Here is a 15823-nt window from a genome sequence, read left to right as displayed (position 1 = left end):
TTTCTCAATAAACACTGCTGACCGTTTTGAACCGTTTTAATCCGATTTCCGACCTGTTGGGTCCACCTGTAAGTGTAGACATGGCAGTAAACGGTCAGCATCGTTTATTTACTGATATGCTATGCTGAACAGAGGTCCACCCGTGAGCAGCCTTGTGTCTCCTAAGTCTTCTTGTTCTCTTTGGAGGCATTCCATCGAACAGGTATGCAACATGGTCGTGAGCGAGCAGGTCGCAGGGAAGCAACGGCCAGGCTCGTGGTGAAGCTCGTCGGAGGCGACGGAGGGTGTACTGTCAGGCAAGGCCGGCCTCACTAGAGGAAGAGAAAGGCACGGGGGCGTACTGTCCGGTGAGGCCCTGCCCAGGAGGAGTCGTGCGGAGCCGCCGGCCAAGGCCTCCGGCACGTAGCGGGAGCAGCAGCAGGCCACACCTGGTAAGGGCTCGTTTGGTTGTCCTGGATTCCCCCGGTATCCCCACCCCACCCTTTCCCTAGGTAGTTGTCACCGGTGAAAAGCCATCTCGGCGCTATCTAACTGTGAATTTGTTGGATGCGCGCGCGCGAGAGAGAGATATCCTGCCCCATCCCTGTCAAATCCCTGGGCAAAATATAAACTACCCCCGACTCCATGGAAGATTTCCCCTCCTCTCTCTCTCTCTTCTCTGCTCGAATGGATCAGACCACTGCGGCCGTTCTGGTCGACTTCATCTCATCGCCGCACAACTGTCTGAAGAAAATTACACCCGTGCTTTTCTTATCCTGGAATTTCTCTCCCCGGCAACCAAACATAGCCTTCCGGCACGCACCGGGAGCAGCAGCAGGCCACGCCTGGGCGGAGCCGGCTGCCAGGCTGGAGGGCGCCGCCATGACGCGTCGAATGGCCTAGGTGCCGGCGCAGGAGCTCCACTGCTCCAGTTCCCGCTGCTCGCCGGAGGGCGATGTTGTGACGCGCGTGACGGCCATCGAAGGGGTGCTGGCCGGCTGAGCTCCTGGGCGGTGCTGGTGTAGCCATGGCCGAGGTGGTGCATGGCCGAAGCTTAGTGGCGGCCATGGCTTGGTTCTTCGGGGAAGGGAGCAGGGGCTCGGGAGGGTGTGGCCGGTGGAGCAGAAGAGGCCGGGGGGAGGTTGTGGCCGGCGAGGGGCGACGTTGCGGCACACGCTGAGGCGGTGGTGGTATGAGCTTGTGGCCGGAGTCCATGCTGTTCCTCGACGCCAGCGAGGCTCCGGTCAACCTCGACGACTCCGACCGCACAAACCACCTCACCTCCATCCCTAGGCCACAACACGGTTCACGGGCGAGAACCAACACGAGCTCCAAGAATCGTCGCCGTTCTGCGCGCAAGCTGTTCGATGAAATGGTACAAAGATAAACATAGTGGCAAACTCTGATTGGTGGGTCCCATGTCCAACTTAACCGTCAACGCAGTTTGTGTTGACCGTTTTGTGCAACGTCAGCGCTTACAAGTGGATCCGACATGTCAGAAATTGGATTAAAATGATTCAAATCGGTCATCAATGTTTATTGAGAAAATTAACAAGAAAATCAATAGATCTTTGGGGCGCGTAAGAAATGTGGTGGCAATTCCGAACGAGAACTTCAAATGTGGTGGTTTTTGCAATTCACTCGAGAAATGGAGGATTGGGGTATATTTTGATAATTTTCTGACATTTAGGTGATGCATTAGGTTTAAAAAAATTAAACCGCTTAAATATAAAAATGGGAGAGAAGTGAGGGAGGCCATTGGGGAAAATCCTATATGACGCTCATTGCGCCAATTTATTGATGATTTGCACATGGCGATCATCGTGGGTCAGGCCCATTAGCAAGCGAGGCAGGACAACTTATTTACGTTCGTTCGCTACCATTGTTTTAGAGCAACTTTTCATGGTCCTTTAAGTGGTCTTTGTTCATGTAGCCCTAAAAAGGTTGTTCTTCATCCCTTCGGGGACATCCGATAAAAAGTTGTTCTTCGGGTTTTCTTATTTCTAGTTCTTTCATCACTTTTTTCCTTTTGTCATTTTTCATCTTCATGTTTTCATTTACTATTTTTTTAAAAATACAGAATTTTAAAAATTGTTCAGAAATTTTTTGTAATATAAAAAAATATATAAAATGTTCACATATTTGTGTTTTTATGAAAGCAAAACGAAAACCACTTGAAAAGGGAAAAACCGAGAAAAATCGCAAACACACACAGACACACACAAATACTTAAGCTACTTTTTTTTGAGAGAGAGAGAGAGAACAGTTGAGCTAGCTAAGATAGGCTCAGCCCACACTAGCCAAAGGCTGGCGGCAGTTTAACTTTTTTTTCGTGAATACGCAAAGCTTGCGTATCATTTCATTGATAGAAGAAATTAGAAAGAGTACATAAAGGGTACAACGCAATACACGAACGCAAAAGGGCGTGGATATGGTGTACGGAGCAGAGAGAAAGGCGATTCTTGGCCCGAACAGAGTGTACAACATGGCTAAACCCAACATGCCCCGAAGTAGAGGGGGCAGCCCGAAACCACCACCACAGTCAACATCACAAGAGCCAACCACAGGGACACCGCGAGCAATCAAGATAGCGCCTTCAAGACGGAGCACGACACCATGACGCCATCGCCATCCGATCCGAAGAACCGGACCAAGGGTTTCCCCTGAGCTCGAAGAGGGGCATAGATGAAGGCCATGGAAGCGCCTCCAAGAAGGAAAACGACAACCGTGGGTGTAGCCGCTGCCAGCATCGGCAAGCCGAGCAAGGCTTTCGCCCTGGCTTGAATCCAAGCAATCCCATAGCCGCCGAGTCGGAAGTCTGAAGATGAGCAAGTCGGGCGCCGCCCAGAACCACCGCCTCAGGAAGGGGGTGTGGGGTTGCACTTGTCACCGAAGGACGTTACTGAGCGCCGCCGAACACGAGCAATGAATCAGGCACAAGGCAAGGTGTGGAGTGGAGGTGGGCATGGTCGGGGAGGCAGCAGGGCAGAGAGAACCAACACAGGGGAGCGACACCAGTGGGCAAGGCCAGCTAGCAAGGAACTGGAAGGCGCAGATCCGAGCCGCTGGGGCCACTGCCGTCAGGACATCGGCGAGCCGAGGTAGCAGGAAGGAACGCAACTATCGGGTCGATGGGCTGAAACCGCACCGGTAGAGGACGCCGATAGAACCGTGGACATTAGAAGACGCAGGTCCAGGAACACCGGGCCGGAGCAGCTGCAGCGAAAGGCCCTGTGTGGTCACACGCGCCCACCACGCCACTAGGCCGGCACACGGTTGCCGCCGGGATCGACCACATGACCTCAACACCACCAAACCAGAGCCAACACCATAGCTCAGTGGCAGACGCCGCCGGGGACGAATCGACCCACCTACACGAGGCAGACACGCAGAGCCCCCGCCAGCAAGGCGCCGGCCCGCCCGAAAAGACTGTGCCTGCAGCAGCAACGCAGCAGAGGAGCTGGGCTGCGCCGCCAGGGGATAGCAGGAGAGCAGCAGCAGGGTCGTAGCCGGGCACGCCGGCCCGCCCGAAACGGCTCGCCTGCACACCGGCCGACAGCAGCACTTGCAGCAGAGGAGCTGGGCCGCGCCGTCAGAGAATTGCAGGGGAGCAGCAACAGGGCCGAAGCCGGACGTCGGGGGAAGATCACCACGATGCAGCGACGCCGGAAGACAAGGGGAAAAGCAGCAGCCGGAGGGGACGCCCGAGACGCGCGGCCAGATCTCGGGGAGGGGAGGGGGCGCAGCACTAGTGCCGCGTGAGGACGGATCCGCCCCGCCGCCACCATCCCCGGGCTCAGCACAGCTTAGCCGGCGAGCTCTCCGGCGGCGGAGATGCGAGGGGAGGGTCGCGAGGGGGCCGCTAGTGGCGGCGGCTAGGGTTTCCCCGTGTCGCCACGGGAGGGGCGACACGGGGGACGCAGGCGACTGCTTTTCTGCATCCTGATGGTAGTTTAACACACGCAACACGGCCGAACGGCGCATACCATTGCTCCTGCCTTACTCCCTCCGTCTTATAATATAAGAACGTTTTTGACAGTAGTGTAGTGTTAAAAACATTCTTATAGTTTGGGACAAAGGGAGTATTTTTCTTTAACTTCATTGGCGCTGCCAAGAATATAGCAAATCCATTGTGTTGAACTATTTATGCAAAATCCCTTCAAAATTGAAGAGAAATTTTCAATTCCTTTTCTCGCGGTTTTAAAGTCAAAATCCAGACGAGATAGACACTATCTTAAGGGAGGGGCAATTTGGCTCCCGAGCTCATCTACACTCGCCATGAGCAGTAAAATAAAAAAAATACTAGAAAATTCAAAAAAAAATCTTTTTTTTGTGCATGGAAGATGTTTTAGTGCGTGAGGTTCGTGAAAATTTTCAGTTTGTTTGGACATCTGAGTAGCTCTATGCAAAAAGATAAATTTGGGATAAAAAATGAATATTTGCTATCTCAACCCTTTTTAATTTTTCCAGTGGATATGTACCTTTCCAGTACTATTCATAATGTGCAGATGAGGTCGGGCTCGGAAATGAATATTCGCTATCTCTACCCCTTTTCCAGGCTCCCATGCTGCATAAAAAACAGACAAACAAGAAGTTCCACACTCGTACGCATGAGTAAATGCGGCCCATCTATCCCCATCGTGCATTCTGTTCGTCCTCCCTATCTGCAACGGGAAAGGGCCTACAAAACGTCGCCTTCGGGCAGGGCAGCGAGTCCCAATACCGCACGACAGGACAACCGGAGAAGCAAGGAGCCACCAGGAGAGAATCATGCGTTCCCCTGCCTGCCTCGCCCGCCGCCCTCCCCTCCCTGCTCGCGCTCCGGCTGCCGGCCCCCGCCGTCGCCGGCCGCCCCCTCGTCGCCCGCGACCGCAAGCCCGCCCCGTCCGAGGCCGCGGCCACCGCTAGGTGGCTCGCCGCGCAGAACACCTGGGGCGTCCTCAGGTTCCCCCCGCCAAATACCACTCCCTCCTCTCTCTGATCCCTGTTTGGTAACCGAGTTCTTTAGCAACACGCGGTTTGATCGAATTGGTTCTTGCCGCTAGTTCAGAATTGCAGTTGGGCAAGGTATCTACTGAACCGCAATTGAAGTACTCCACTAGTTAGTAGTAATTGCTCGAGGCCTTTGGGAAATTGTTGCGCTACTTTGGAGAATTGTAGCCCTTCCTACTTTGTAGACGTCTGAGATAATGATTTTAGCGGTCAGGTGTCAGACACCACACCCGAGTACCCAACTACCTCAACTAGTTCGGAATTTGAGAGATAGAATTTGGCTAAATAAAAAATGACTAGGAGTTCACCGAGACCAATGCTAAGTTGAAACATACTACAAGCTAGGTTTCGATGTTTGTTATGCTGAGTTCAGTATGTATAACTGTCCATCTATTGGTTTTTAGTATTTTACAAACAACTAGCTTGAACCACATGCTCTGCTGGGAAGTAATGAAAATAGCTCCAATCATGTGCAACTCAATCTCCAATTCTCCATGCAATAAATTGATGGTCACAACTCACAGTGAATCGACTTCGAAATAAGCAAAAACCCAGACAAAATAAGTAGCTAGCAAACAGCACAACTGTAAGTATAGAATCATATTACATGTTTAGAACCACCAAAAGCTGGAGAACATGGCAAGATGATTCCACTTGCCCATAGGTTAGTTTCGGTGGTTAGGGGGCTGCAACCGGCACATCATCGCCATCCCCAGTATCTGTAGAAGGAAGGAGATCTTAGAACTGGAATTTAGCAGACTTGTTAGTTTGATTCTTGCTATGATCATGATACTTCAGTATCGCATTATTAGTGCCTACTTGACTGGGGAGCCCACTAATGCTTTGCCATTTTCTTTGCAGCACAATATCAAGTGATCTAAGTGGCGCTCCTTTTGGGTAATCCCTAATTCTCGCACTTTGGCTAATCACCAATGCTTTGTCTTAGAGTCTTGACTGATTGCTGATCCAGTTCCATGCTTATTCTGCACACAGCAATGTAGTTTCATATAGTGATGGGGTACCAGGTGAGAGCCATGGAATTCCCTACTTTTATCTGACTACTCTGGATCCCACTGCAAGAGATGCGTTGGAGGATGAAAGGACGTCCTTTACCCTTAGTGAGTTCCCTCTTGGCACTTGTGGGAAGGTTGATCCTGAAAACCCAACATGTGCAAAACTTACTCTTACCGGAAAGGTAATAACAACATACATCCATCATAAGATGATTGTTCACTTTCTGTTTATTTCCCTGCTACATGTTTGCTTAACTTTGGCTGAATTTCAATCCTCTATTCCTGGTTTCTATATTCAAATTTAGTACTAGGCTTGTTGTAACCATGGAATCATCATTATCCTTGTGCTTTCTCGCGTTTACAATCCTGGGTCCTAAGTTGTACAGTACTATCCATAGACACTTCTTTGTTGCCATAGCCAGTTAGTGATTCTAATGCTTATATATTTTTCTCATAATTTGGTAGAAAGAAGGAGTATAGTGGGGAACTTGACCATATTTGGAAGTAGCAACCTTGAAGCATCGTAGTGACAACTTGGTGCTGTTAACCTTCATAGTTGTAATAACAAACTAAAAAGTCTACTGGGTCTATCTGCTCTAATGCGCAAACATTTTTGCTTGAGCCTGGCAAGCTATGCCTCTTAAAGTATCTGTCATTATGAGAAACAGAGACAAGTTCATCATGATGTGAGATCAAGCACTGAAGCAGCGGAGGAGATGTACACCTTTCTATAATCCCTCCTAAAATGCACATGTATAGAATGGGACTGTATGTTGTGGAGACCAAATACCACTATGATGTGCAATTCTTAAAAAGAACTGTAATCACGACCTGAAGTAACATGTACTGTTCTTGCAGTTGAAGGTGGTTGACCATAAGTCACCTGAAGCGGATTTGGCCAAAACCGCGCTTTTCAGCAAGCACCCTGAAATGGAGGGTAAAGATATATTTACCGTTTCCTTGTATATATGGCCAATATAAGTTAGTAAGGTGTTTTTCTTATCTAAACATATATGTATTGTTGTTTGGCAGGTTGGCCAAAGAACCATCACTTCGAGATCTTTAAACTGGAAATCGAAAACATATTCTTGATCGACTGGTTTGGGGGTCCTAAACCTATATCCCCTTCACAGTATCTTGATTATGGAAGGTGAGTTACACCGAAAACCTTTCAAATCTGAGTTTCACCACATATATACACACAATATGTTGTAGTGCCAATCTATATGCAGATCCCCATTTTGAACAGTTCCTTAACATACATTTGATTTATGCAGGGACCAGGGCTCGGTGATGTCCTTGTGAGTGCGGAATGCTGCTGAAATCCATATCCTTAGCATGTTTGGGTATGCTTTCTGAAAGACGTCAAAACTGTACATACTGTAATGACCTACGGGATTAATTAAACACATAATATTGCCTTTGTCGACATTTATGTCCTCACCGCGGAGCCCAAGAACCGTTGTCCATGATCGCCTCTTGCCACAGCCGGCTTATGGTTTGGGCATAGTGGCACAGGATGCTGTACTGTGACCGTTCGAAAGCGGCGTTGCGGTAGGAATTCTTAAGGTGCCAAATGGGGCAGGGTTACGGTGCAATGGTGGTATTTTGTTTTGGCAGTGTAAAGCAACATCTATTGCGCAATATACTCCGTAGTAAATAGTATTGTTACATGTTGCACCAAGAGATGGTGTATGAAATTGAGTTTCAGTGAGGTAATAAAGTCCCATTCTTGCTGATGAAAGCATGTATTGTGACGTTAGTTCGTACTCTATTAGATTCTTTTACTAGAATAATAGCGCATCGTTCTATGGAAGAGGTGATTTACACAAAGTCTTCGTTCCGATCCTTCTGGCACGCGCCAACGTGTTGAATTATTCGAGCTGAGTTGTACTACTACTGAATAGATTACCTATAGTTGACATTGGACCGGTTTCTGTTGTTCTTTCTTGCAACTAGGCACTGTTTATTGCGTGAACAAAACCAGATTTTTCTCTGATGTACGGCCTGCAACTTGTATTCAAAATATGTCTTTGTTACCAATTCAAAAGGTCACGAATCGGACTCGAACTCAGCTGGATCTCTGAGCGGAAAATGTGAATTACGTTGCACAGTTTGAAAGTAAAGTGATTATAACACAGGTGTGTTTGGTCAGCAAGGCATCAGGCGGCAACATGAGCCAAACGCTCAAGCAATCTTTGTCCCGGGAAAAGCAGCCGAAATCAGCTAATGAAGAGTGAATTAGAGAGTGATTAAATGTAGTAAGTACTAATACAAGCTAAGATAGGCACCAATGACAGAGAAACACAACCGTAAAGAACATCGGAGACTGATGGGAAAAAATGCCAATGTGACATTTGTGTCACAAACCCACACCACGGTATGACAAATTGACAGTTCCATACTAGTTTCTTCTTTAATCACAATTACAAATCACAGATCATCAACGCCTACATAGATCCAATCAAATTACACCAAAAGAATTCACACCGATGGCGAATGCAGTTGTTCCAAACACTTGAATAAACAAGAACAGAGAAGTACTGTAAAAAAATGAGAGAGAGGAGAGCGTGGGGAGAGCGGAGACTTTTGACTTTGTCAGAACTGGGTCGTGTTTGACCCGGACGGCCCGGCGTAGTTGCTCCGGTGGTGCTGCGGCCGCCGGAGCGACACCATCCCCTCCGACACCACGCTCGCGTCGTCCCACTCCCTCCCCAGTATCCCGGAGGCCGTCAGCGCCACCTCGTCGTCCTCCCCGCGCATCGCCCGGAGCGTGCGCCGCGCCATGTCGCGCCCGACCCCGCCGTCGCTCTCGGCCACCGGCATCAGCGCCGCCTCGACGCCCGCCGCGCGCGCGAGCCCGCGGAACCTCAGGCTGCCCCGGCTCATCCCGTACAATGCCGATATGCAGTACTCCTCCTCCGCGCTGCCCGGCGCGGCCGAGCCGCTGCGCATGAGCCCCACGATCGCGGCCACCGCGCCGCCGTCCATCAGGGCGGCCCTCCCTTCCGGGCAGCCGGCGAGGTTGGCCAGGATCATCACTGCGAGCTTCCGCAGCGCCGCGGCGTCGGCGTCGGAGTCGTTCCCGCGGTCCCGTGCCTCCGCCGTGGCGAGCAGCGTCCGCACGACCCCCGGCGTGCGCGCGATCTTGGACCGGTTCATCCCGGCGAGGGAGACGTGGTACAGCGCCATGCCGGCCTCGCGGCGCGCGCGGTGGCCGGCCCCGCCGCTCGAGAACAGCTCCAGCAACGGCGGGATAGCGCCGAGCACGCCGATGGCCGCGCGGTTCTCGTCCTCCACGGCGAGGCTGTAGATCGCGCCGGCGGCGTGGTCGCGCGCCTCCGGGTGGCCGACCCGGAGCACGTCGACGAGCGGCGACACCGCTCCGGACCGCACGATCCGTACCTTGTTCTCCGCCTCGAGCGACAGGTTCACCATGGCCGCGGCCGCGTTGACCTGGATGCCGGCGTCAGCGGACAGCAGCATCGGCCGGAGCGCGGCGAGCAGCCGCGGCGTGCAGAGCTGCGTCCGCATCTCTTTGCTCTCCCGCGTCGCCTGCCGCAGAGAGGCCATCGTCGCCTTCTGCTCCGCGGGGCTGGCGCCGTCCGCGCCGAGCACGGCCATGATCTCCTCCTCCAGCGAGCCGCCCGTCTGCCTCGGCTCCGGCACGAAGTCGTCGACGGCGCTGTAGTCGACGCTGTACCGGTTTCTTGTCCGGACGGAGGAGGGCTGTGGCTGTGGGGGCGGCCCGTAGTTCACCTGCGACCTCTGCCCCTGGCGCGGCGGCATGAGGCGGCGGACGATGTCGCCGGCGGTGTCGAGGGAGAGAGGGGAAGGGTGGGGCAGCCCGAGGCGCTCGCACCAGTTGAGGATGGCGGAGCGGAGCGCGACGTTGGGGATGAGCACGAGGGGAGACGACGGGAGGCCGGCAACGGCGGGCGGGTAGAAGGCGAGCGCGGCGCAGGCCTGGATGCAGGCACGCTCGATGGTCTGGCCCGGTGGGACGATGACGGGGTCGGCCATGAGCGTGCCGGAGATAGGGCAGAGGAACTCCGCCGGCGGGTCCACCGTGGTTGTGAACGACGAGGACGGTGACGAAGACGCGGAGGACGCCGGTGAGGAGGCCGTGAATGGCCTCCACCGCAGCCGGGCGGTGCCCATGGACTCGGCCGTGTTGGTGCTTTTCCTTGTGACGACCAGACGATACGTTGGCTTTTAGGGATGGCTAGCGACTGCTCAAGTTGTCGCTCGCCGTCCCTTCTACCGGAGAGACGTTATTGGTGTTGACCGGTGATTTTTAAACCGGAAATTTTATTTACATCTCATATGAGGCTTTCCAAGCAAGGCCTAAGACATTCAACCAACCAAAACATACCTTCCGACAGAAATCCAAAACATTCACTAGAATTCATGCACAAAAAAAACTTTGAAAAAACACTAAGATATATTTAACCCAATTCCTTGGAAGCTATAAAAATGTGACATCCAAGTGCCTGCCTCCTAGGGTTGACCGTCTTCCTCCTCCCGGACGGGCCGATGGCGTCCAACCCAGATTGCCACCCAAGCTTTGCCGGACTGCCATTGCTCCACACAGACGCCCATCCGTGGCTTGTGCACGCCTCCCTTCTTCCCTGGTCTGGCCAACACAGGTACTGCCTGCCCCCTACAGATGCCCCTCCATGACGGACACCATGCCTAACAAGTGCTCGGTCAAATGTCATAGACATTTTTTTTATTACTTTTTTTCTTACTCTGAAGCAAACACGATGGATTCGGACACAGAGTTCTTCTACACCAAGTCCATGGATTTGTCCTCAACAGACGAGGACGATTATGAGGATGAAATGGCGATGATGCAATCAATTATTGAAGACGCAGAACATGCAGAGGAGCATGTTCTTAGTTTCAAGGGATCAACCAAGGGATATCAAGTGTTGAATCTGAACAAGACACTAGGGCATGCTGATGGAAAACTACTTTGTTCCCAATGCAGTATTCAACCATATTTCCACAATCGATTCCGGATGTGGCGAACTGTGTTCGATCACCTCTACAATGTTGTTCGGGCATTAATGACTATTTCATGTTGAAGAAGTGTGTTATTGGAACCATTGGATTCTCTAGTTACCAGAATTGCATTGCGATCTTCGTCAAGACCATTTCTGAACAAATGGGTGAGAAAAGATCTCACTTTGCCGAATGACAAGAAGGATGTAGAAAGAATGTCGAGAGGGCATTTTGAGAGTTCCAAGCCTGTATTGTGGTTGTTTGAGGACCTGCAAAACTATAAGATGGAGAGACGTTGTGAGAGGTGATGGCAGCTTGTGTGGTCCTATACAACATGATTGTGGAGGATGAGGATGAGAGAGTTCGCCATAGTCTCGAATTTGAGCACACGGGTGATCCTATCCAACTTCCAAAGCAGAATCCGATAACATTTGAGGATTTATCCAAATGCATCAAAAGATTCACCATCGAGGAACTCATCAGCAACTTCAGAATAATCTGATTGAGAAACTATGGGTGTTTCAAGAGGTGAACTAAAAAGTGTCAAAATAAGTTGAATTCAAATTTGAATTATTTATTGCAGAACTTCTTGTTTGAATTTTTATATTTATATTTAGATTATTGTTGCATTGGAATATTTGCGCAACATGATTATGGATGAAGGATGCTATTTATTTTTAATTATTTTGAGTACTCCGGATATAGAAGAAAAAAAGGTGCAGACATTTGGTGCATAGGGTTGGATGACCGCCGCCTAAACTTTCCCACACACACGTCCGGACGTGCCCGCGAACATTTGATATGTCCATTTTGAAGAATCGCGTTTCTTTATTCTAATAACTGCAATGTGGGCTTGTGGGAATTCGGACGTCCGGACTGGTCCATGAACTTTTGATGTACGGTGTTGGTGGGTAGTGTCCGGAGCACGCGATCTGGACGTTTAGGGCATGTTCGGGTCTGCCCCGCTCACTAAAATTCAGCTCTGCTATAGAAAAATGCAAGCCAAACGAGGTAGCTCCATAATGTCCCGCTTCGTAAAATAAACTAGGATCTAAGATACAACTCTCCATTCTCGGTGAAACTCTTCGGGGGGCGCTCCAAAAACTAGTTTCAAAGAGTCCTCTGCAGTTGTGCTAAGATTAAGACACTTATTTTAAGACGAAGGGAGTATTATTCTTTTGTTTTAGTGGAAAGCTTTGTGCTTTTAGTGTCTGAAAAGCGTCGTTATTCCAAATACCACTTGGGCCCAAATCGGCACCAGCTGGTTCCTTCCAGCCGTTGATTGCTCAAGTATACTCCATCCGTTCCAAAATAGATGACTCAACTTTGTACTAAAACGAAGGGACTAATTGTCAAGCAGGTCTATCCTAACACCAGGCACGTCCAGAGACAAAGGGCATCCATCCATCCAAGCTGGTCAATTCATTCTCTTCGATTTTATACCAACTTTACTCATTACATTCTCGGTCCATCTCTTTTTGTGTGTGCACCACTGGAACGGATACAAATCTCTCAAAGTCTCTTTTCTTTTCCTAATAATAATGCAAGATGACGGTTGAAAAGTGTGCAGACATTTCTCGAGACAGGATACATATAATCAGATGGCCCGTTGCCTTGCCAAGGCAACGCAATGATAGAGCAAAGCAATACAAGAATTTCAGACAAGCCTAGCGCATACAATCAGTGGGCCTCATTGAGCTAGTACCACATAATTTATGAGTGCCCAAAATGTGGGCATCGAATTGAACTCTGGTCATGCTCAGGTTGTCAAGCGTCAAGGTCCACCACTTTTCTTGTTAGTAACTTCCCTTGTAATGGAGGCATCATAGCCAGCGACTCGCCAGCTGCAGCGGGATGACTGGATGAGTGGCGTAATTTGCGCTGCACATAGCTGGAGTTATCTGAAGAACCGGAGCTCTGAGCGGCTCTTGTTAAGTTCGGACAATAATTTGCATCCATGAATTGTTCGATCAGGAGTAAATTGTATAAAACCACCACTTTGAGGCTAGGTTTGCGAAAAACACTAGGATACAGATTCGCTGCAGAAAGCATCCCGTCTAGCGTAATTGTTTTGCAAAAACCACTGATCGGCGGATTTTTTTTTTCGAGGGTACGCAAATTGCATACCATAGCTTTATAGAAGGAGAGAAAAAAGTACATGACATCTACCACTCGCTGCGAACAACGAGCGTAGCACAACACCACCTCCTACTATCTCAGGACAGCCACACACGACAACACAACTAGAACACGGAAAAGCCTGCCCAGAACCGAAACACCTCGCCGCGTCTTGATTGACACAGAACACCTTCGAAGAATAGCAACTCCAGCTTCCTTTGGATTCATCCGCGACGACCATACATAGCGCCGGAGGAGAGCGGTCAGGGCCACGACGAGCACCGGAGTAGCGCCAACAGAAAACTCAGTCTCCACGCACGATGCTCCCAACAGAGAAACGACGTCGCAGACGCCGCCATCATGCCGCTCCAGAGGACCAAGGCTTTCGCCCGGAGACAACTGCCAACACCAAGCACGAGGGAGATTGCGACACACTCGACGTCGCCTCCAGAGAGGGGAATGACACCCGCGGGTGCCATCGACGCCGACCGGCCAAAACCGGACAGGATTTTCATCCGTAATGTTGCACATCTCCACTCCGACGAGGTACCGGGCAGCATCGTTCATGAAGCCTCGCACCGCCATCACCGCAGCAAATCCGCCGAAGCCGCGTAGCCGTGGTCCAACACCACCCGCACTGCCGAGAGAGCGCGAACCAGACCTCCACCAACATCGCCGTCGAGAAGCAACCACCTCCTCCAAGCGGAGCAAAAGCCGGATCCGCTCCATCGGCCTTCATCGACACCGAGAGACTGCCGCTAGATTGGATCTCGCCCGCCCCTCCAACCTCACTCCGGCGCCATCTCCACCGGGGCATCGCCGCGATCCCCTCACACGGAGGCAGCCGGACGCCCGCTGCGCGCCAGGACACCTTCCTGGCAGGGCCATCTCGGCGCCGCCGCCTCCATGGTTGATCCAACGCCGCCGCCACCGCCGTTGCTAGCGCTCCACCTGCCGCCACCTACCGGAGGTGCTCCTCGCCATGATCCGGCGAACGCCCTCGCCTTGCCCTTCGCTGTGCCTCCAACCACACCGCGAGTCCCCGCGCCGTCCGCGAGAAGAAAGTCGTGGTCTTTCCACTGCCGCGCGGCGGAGCCAACCCCACAAGCCCAGATCGAAACGGACCTGGGGCTGACCGCACCTCCATCCACAGCTCCGGCGCCAGCGCATCCGGGGGCATCACTGCACGCCCACCGCATGGAGATGGCCGACCGCTCGTTGCCCGCCAGGATCTCCTTCCTGGCAGGGCCTTCTCGGCGCCGCCACCTTCCTGGCAGAGCGCTCGCGCCGCCGCCGCCCACCAGCGCCAGCGCGCCGCTGCCTTCTTCCTCCTCCTCCGCACAGCAGCTTCCTGACCCGGTTCCTTCGCACCACCGCGCTCTCCGCCGTGCTCTGGCGACCAGCAACAAGGTCACGCCACTGGCCACCCCACCTCCAAGGCTGGCCCCGGGGAAGACCCGCTCCGCGCGAAGGGGCCTGTCGTGGGGGCGTCGCCAGCACCCTCCGCCTTTGGCGGCCGGGCGCGGCCGCCACCGCCTGCGGCGGCAGCGGCCGGGGGAGGAGATCCAGCGGCTTCTGGTTTAGGGATTTGGGGGCCTTCGGAGCCGCACGCGCGTGCGACCCGGGAGGCAGGAGCTTGCTGCTCTACTGATCGGCGGATTTGACTCAGTTAAGTGTGTTTATGATAGTTGGGGCCCGCTTTTCACTGACGTGGCGTAACGTTTTCTCAAAAAGAGCGCTAGATGGGTCAAAAGGCAAGAACACCCCCAACATCCTTTCCCCATACCGCCCAGGCCCTTCCCCCGTCTCCTCGCTCCCGCAGCCGTCCGAGGAGAGGATCACGCACGCTGCCGCAAGTGGTAGCTCGTCGGAGCAGATGAAGCCGGCAAACTGCTGAGGAGGGCGCACCACGGTTCATTTCTTGGACTTGAAGTCGAACACCCACAATGCGTGCCTGCCGCAGCGTTCCTTGAACTCGATAGCGCCGGTCGCCACCACGCACCTGCCGCAGCCGTCACTCGACTCCACATGATGTGTCGGCCTCGAGACCAGGCGGGTAAGGGCCCACCTCGAGCCAGCCCCCGGCGCTCCCCACTCCACTCCACCACGGTGGTGGTGCCCTCGATGCACCACACGCGGTCGCGCACCATCACGCGAGCCGCCGACGTCGGTGCGTGCACGTGCTCCAGGTGCCGCCACCTCCGGCGAGGGATGCCGTGTTGTTGCCGCGATTTGGCCCGCATCACCGCCACCTCGTCCGGATACGGCGAGGGATGCCGCGTCACGGCCTCGATTTGGGCTCCCGCGCAAGGAGACGCCCCGTGCGAGTTGCCGGACCCGGCGAGGGATGTTGCGCCGCGACCCCGATTTGCCCTCCAGCGTGAGGAGCCGTCCAACGTTGGCTGCCGGATCCGGCGAGGGGTCCCGCCCCCTCCCCCCCTATTTGGCCTGCTGCGCGAGGAGGCGCCCGACGCTGGCTGCGTTGACCGCCCCAACCAGTTGCGAGGATGAACGTGGGCTGATTGCTTTTTCTTTTTTGATTTAGGGGTGTCTCTGTAAAATCTATGGACTAGTTTGTAAAATTATATTAAAATTGACCTGGAACGAAATGTTACGCCACGTAGGCAAAAAAGGCCCCATTTGTCATAAACGCGCTTAGCCGAGCCAAATCCGCCGATTAGTGGTTTTTGCAAAACAATTACGCTAGACGTGAT

The 15823-nt window shown here is 52.6% G+C and overlaps 1 protein-coding gene and 1 pseudogene across 2 annotated transcripts; one reads left to right on the top strand and one right to left on the bottom strand.

Annotated features, from left to right (window-relative positions):
- Positions 1-4734: 4734 nt before the first annotated feature.
- On the top strand, positions 4735-7415 carry LOC123160158 (protein CREG1-like; annotated as a pseudogene). Its single transcript, XR_006480023.1, has 6 exons — positions 4735-4923; positions 5833-5868; positions 5965-6166; positions 6843-6921; positions 7017-7134; positions 7262-7415. The product of XR_006480023.1 is annotated as a protein CREG1-like (transcript).
- Positions 7416-8323: 908 nt separating this feature from the next.
- Positions 8324-10277, bottom strand: LOC123162339 (U-box domain-containing protein 39). Its single transcript, XM_044580134.1, has one exon. It carries the CDS (start codon positions 10143-10145, stop codon positions 8583-8585), a length of 1563 nt encoding a protein of 520 aa, XP_044436069.1. The 5' UTR covers positions 10146-10277; the 3' UTR covers positions 8324-8582.
- Between the last annotated feature and the right edge of the window lie 5546 nt (positions 10278-15823).

This window comes from Triticum aestivum, chromosome 7B (genome assembly GCF_018294505.1).
Source record: "Triticum aestivum cultivar Chinese Spring chromosome 7B, IWGSC CS RefSeq v2.1, whole genome shotgun sequence".
NCBI classification, from domain to species: Eukaryota; Viridiplantae; Streptophyta; class Magnoliopsida; order Poales; family Poaceae; genus Triticum; species Triticum aestivum.
This window is presented reverse-complemented; position numbering and strand designations above follow the sequence as displayed.

Bases quoted from the DNA above. Each gene is read 5' to 3' on its own strand.
- LOC123162339 (XM_044580134.1), bottom strand. From the start codon at position 10,145: ATGGGCACCGCCCGGCTGCGGTGGAGGCCATTCACGGCCTCCTCACCG.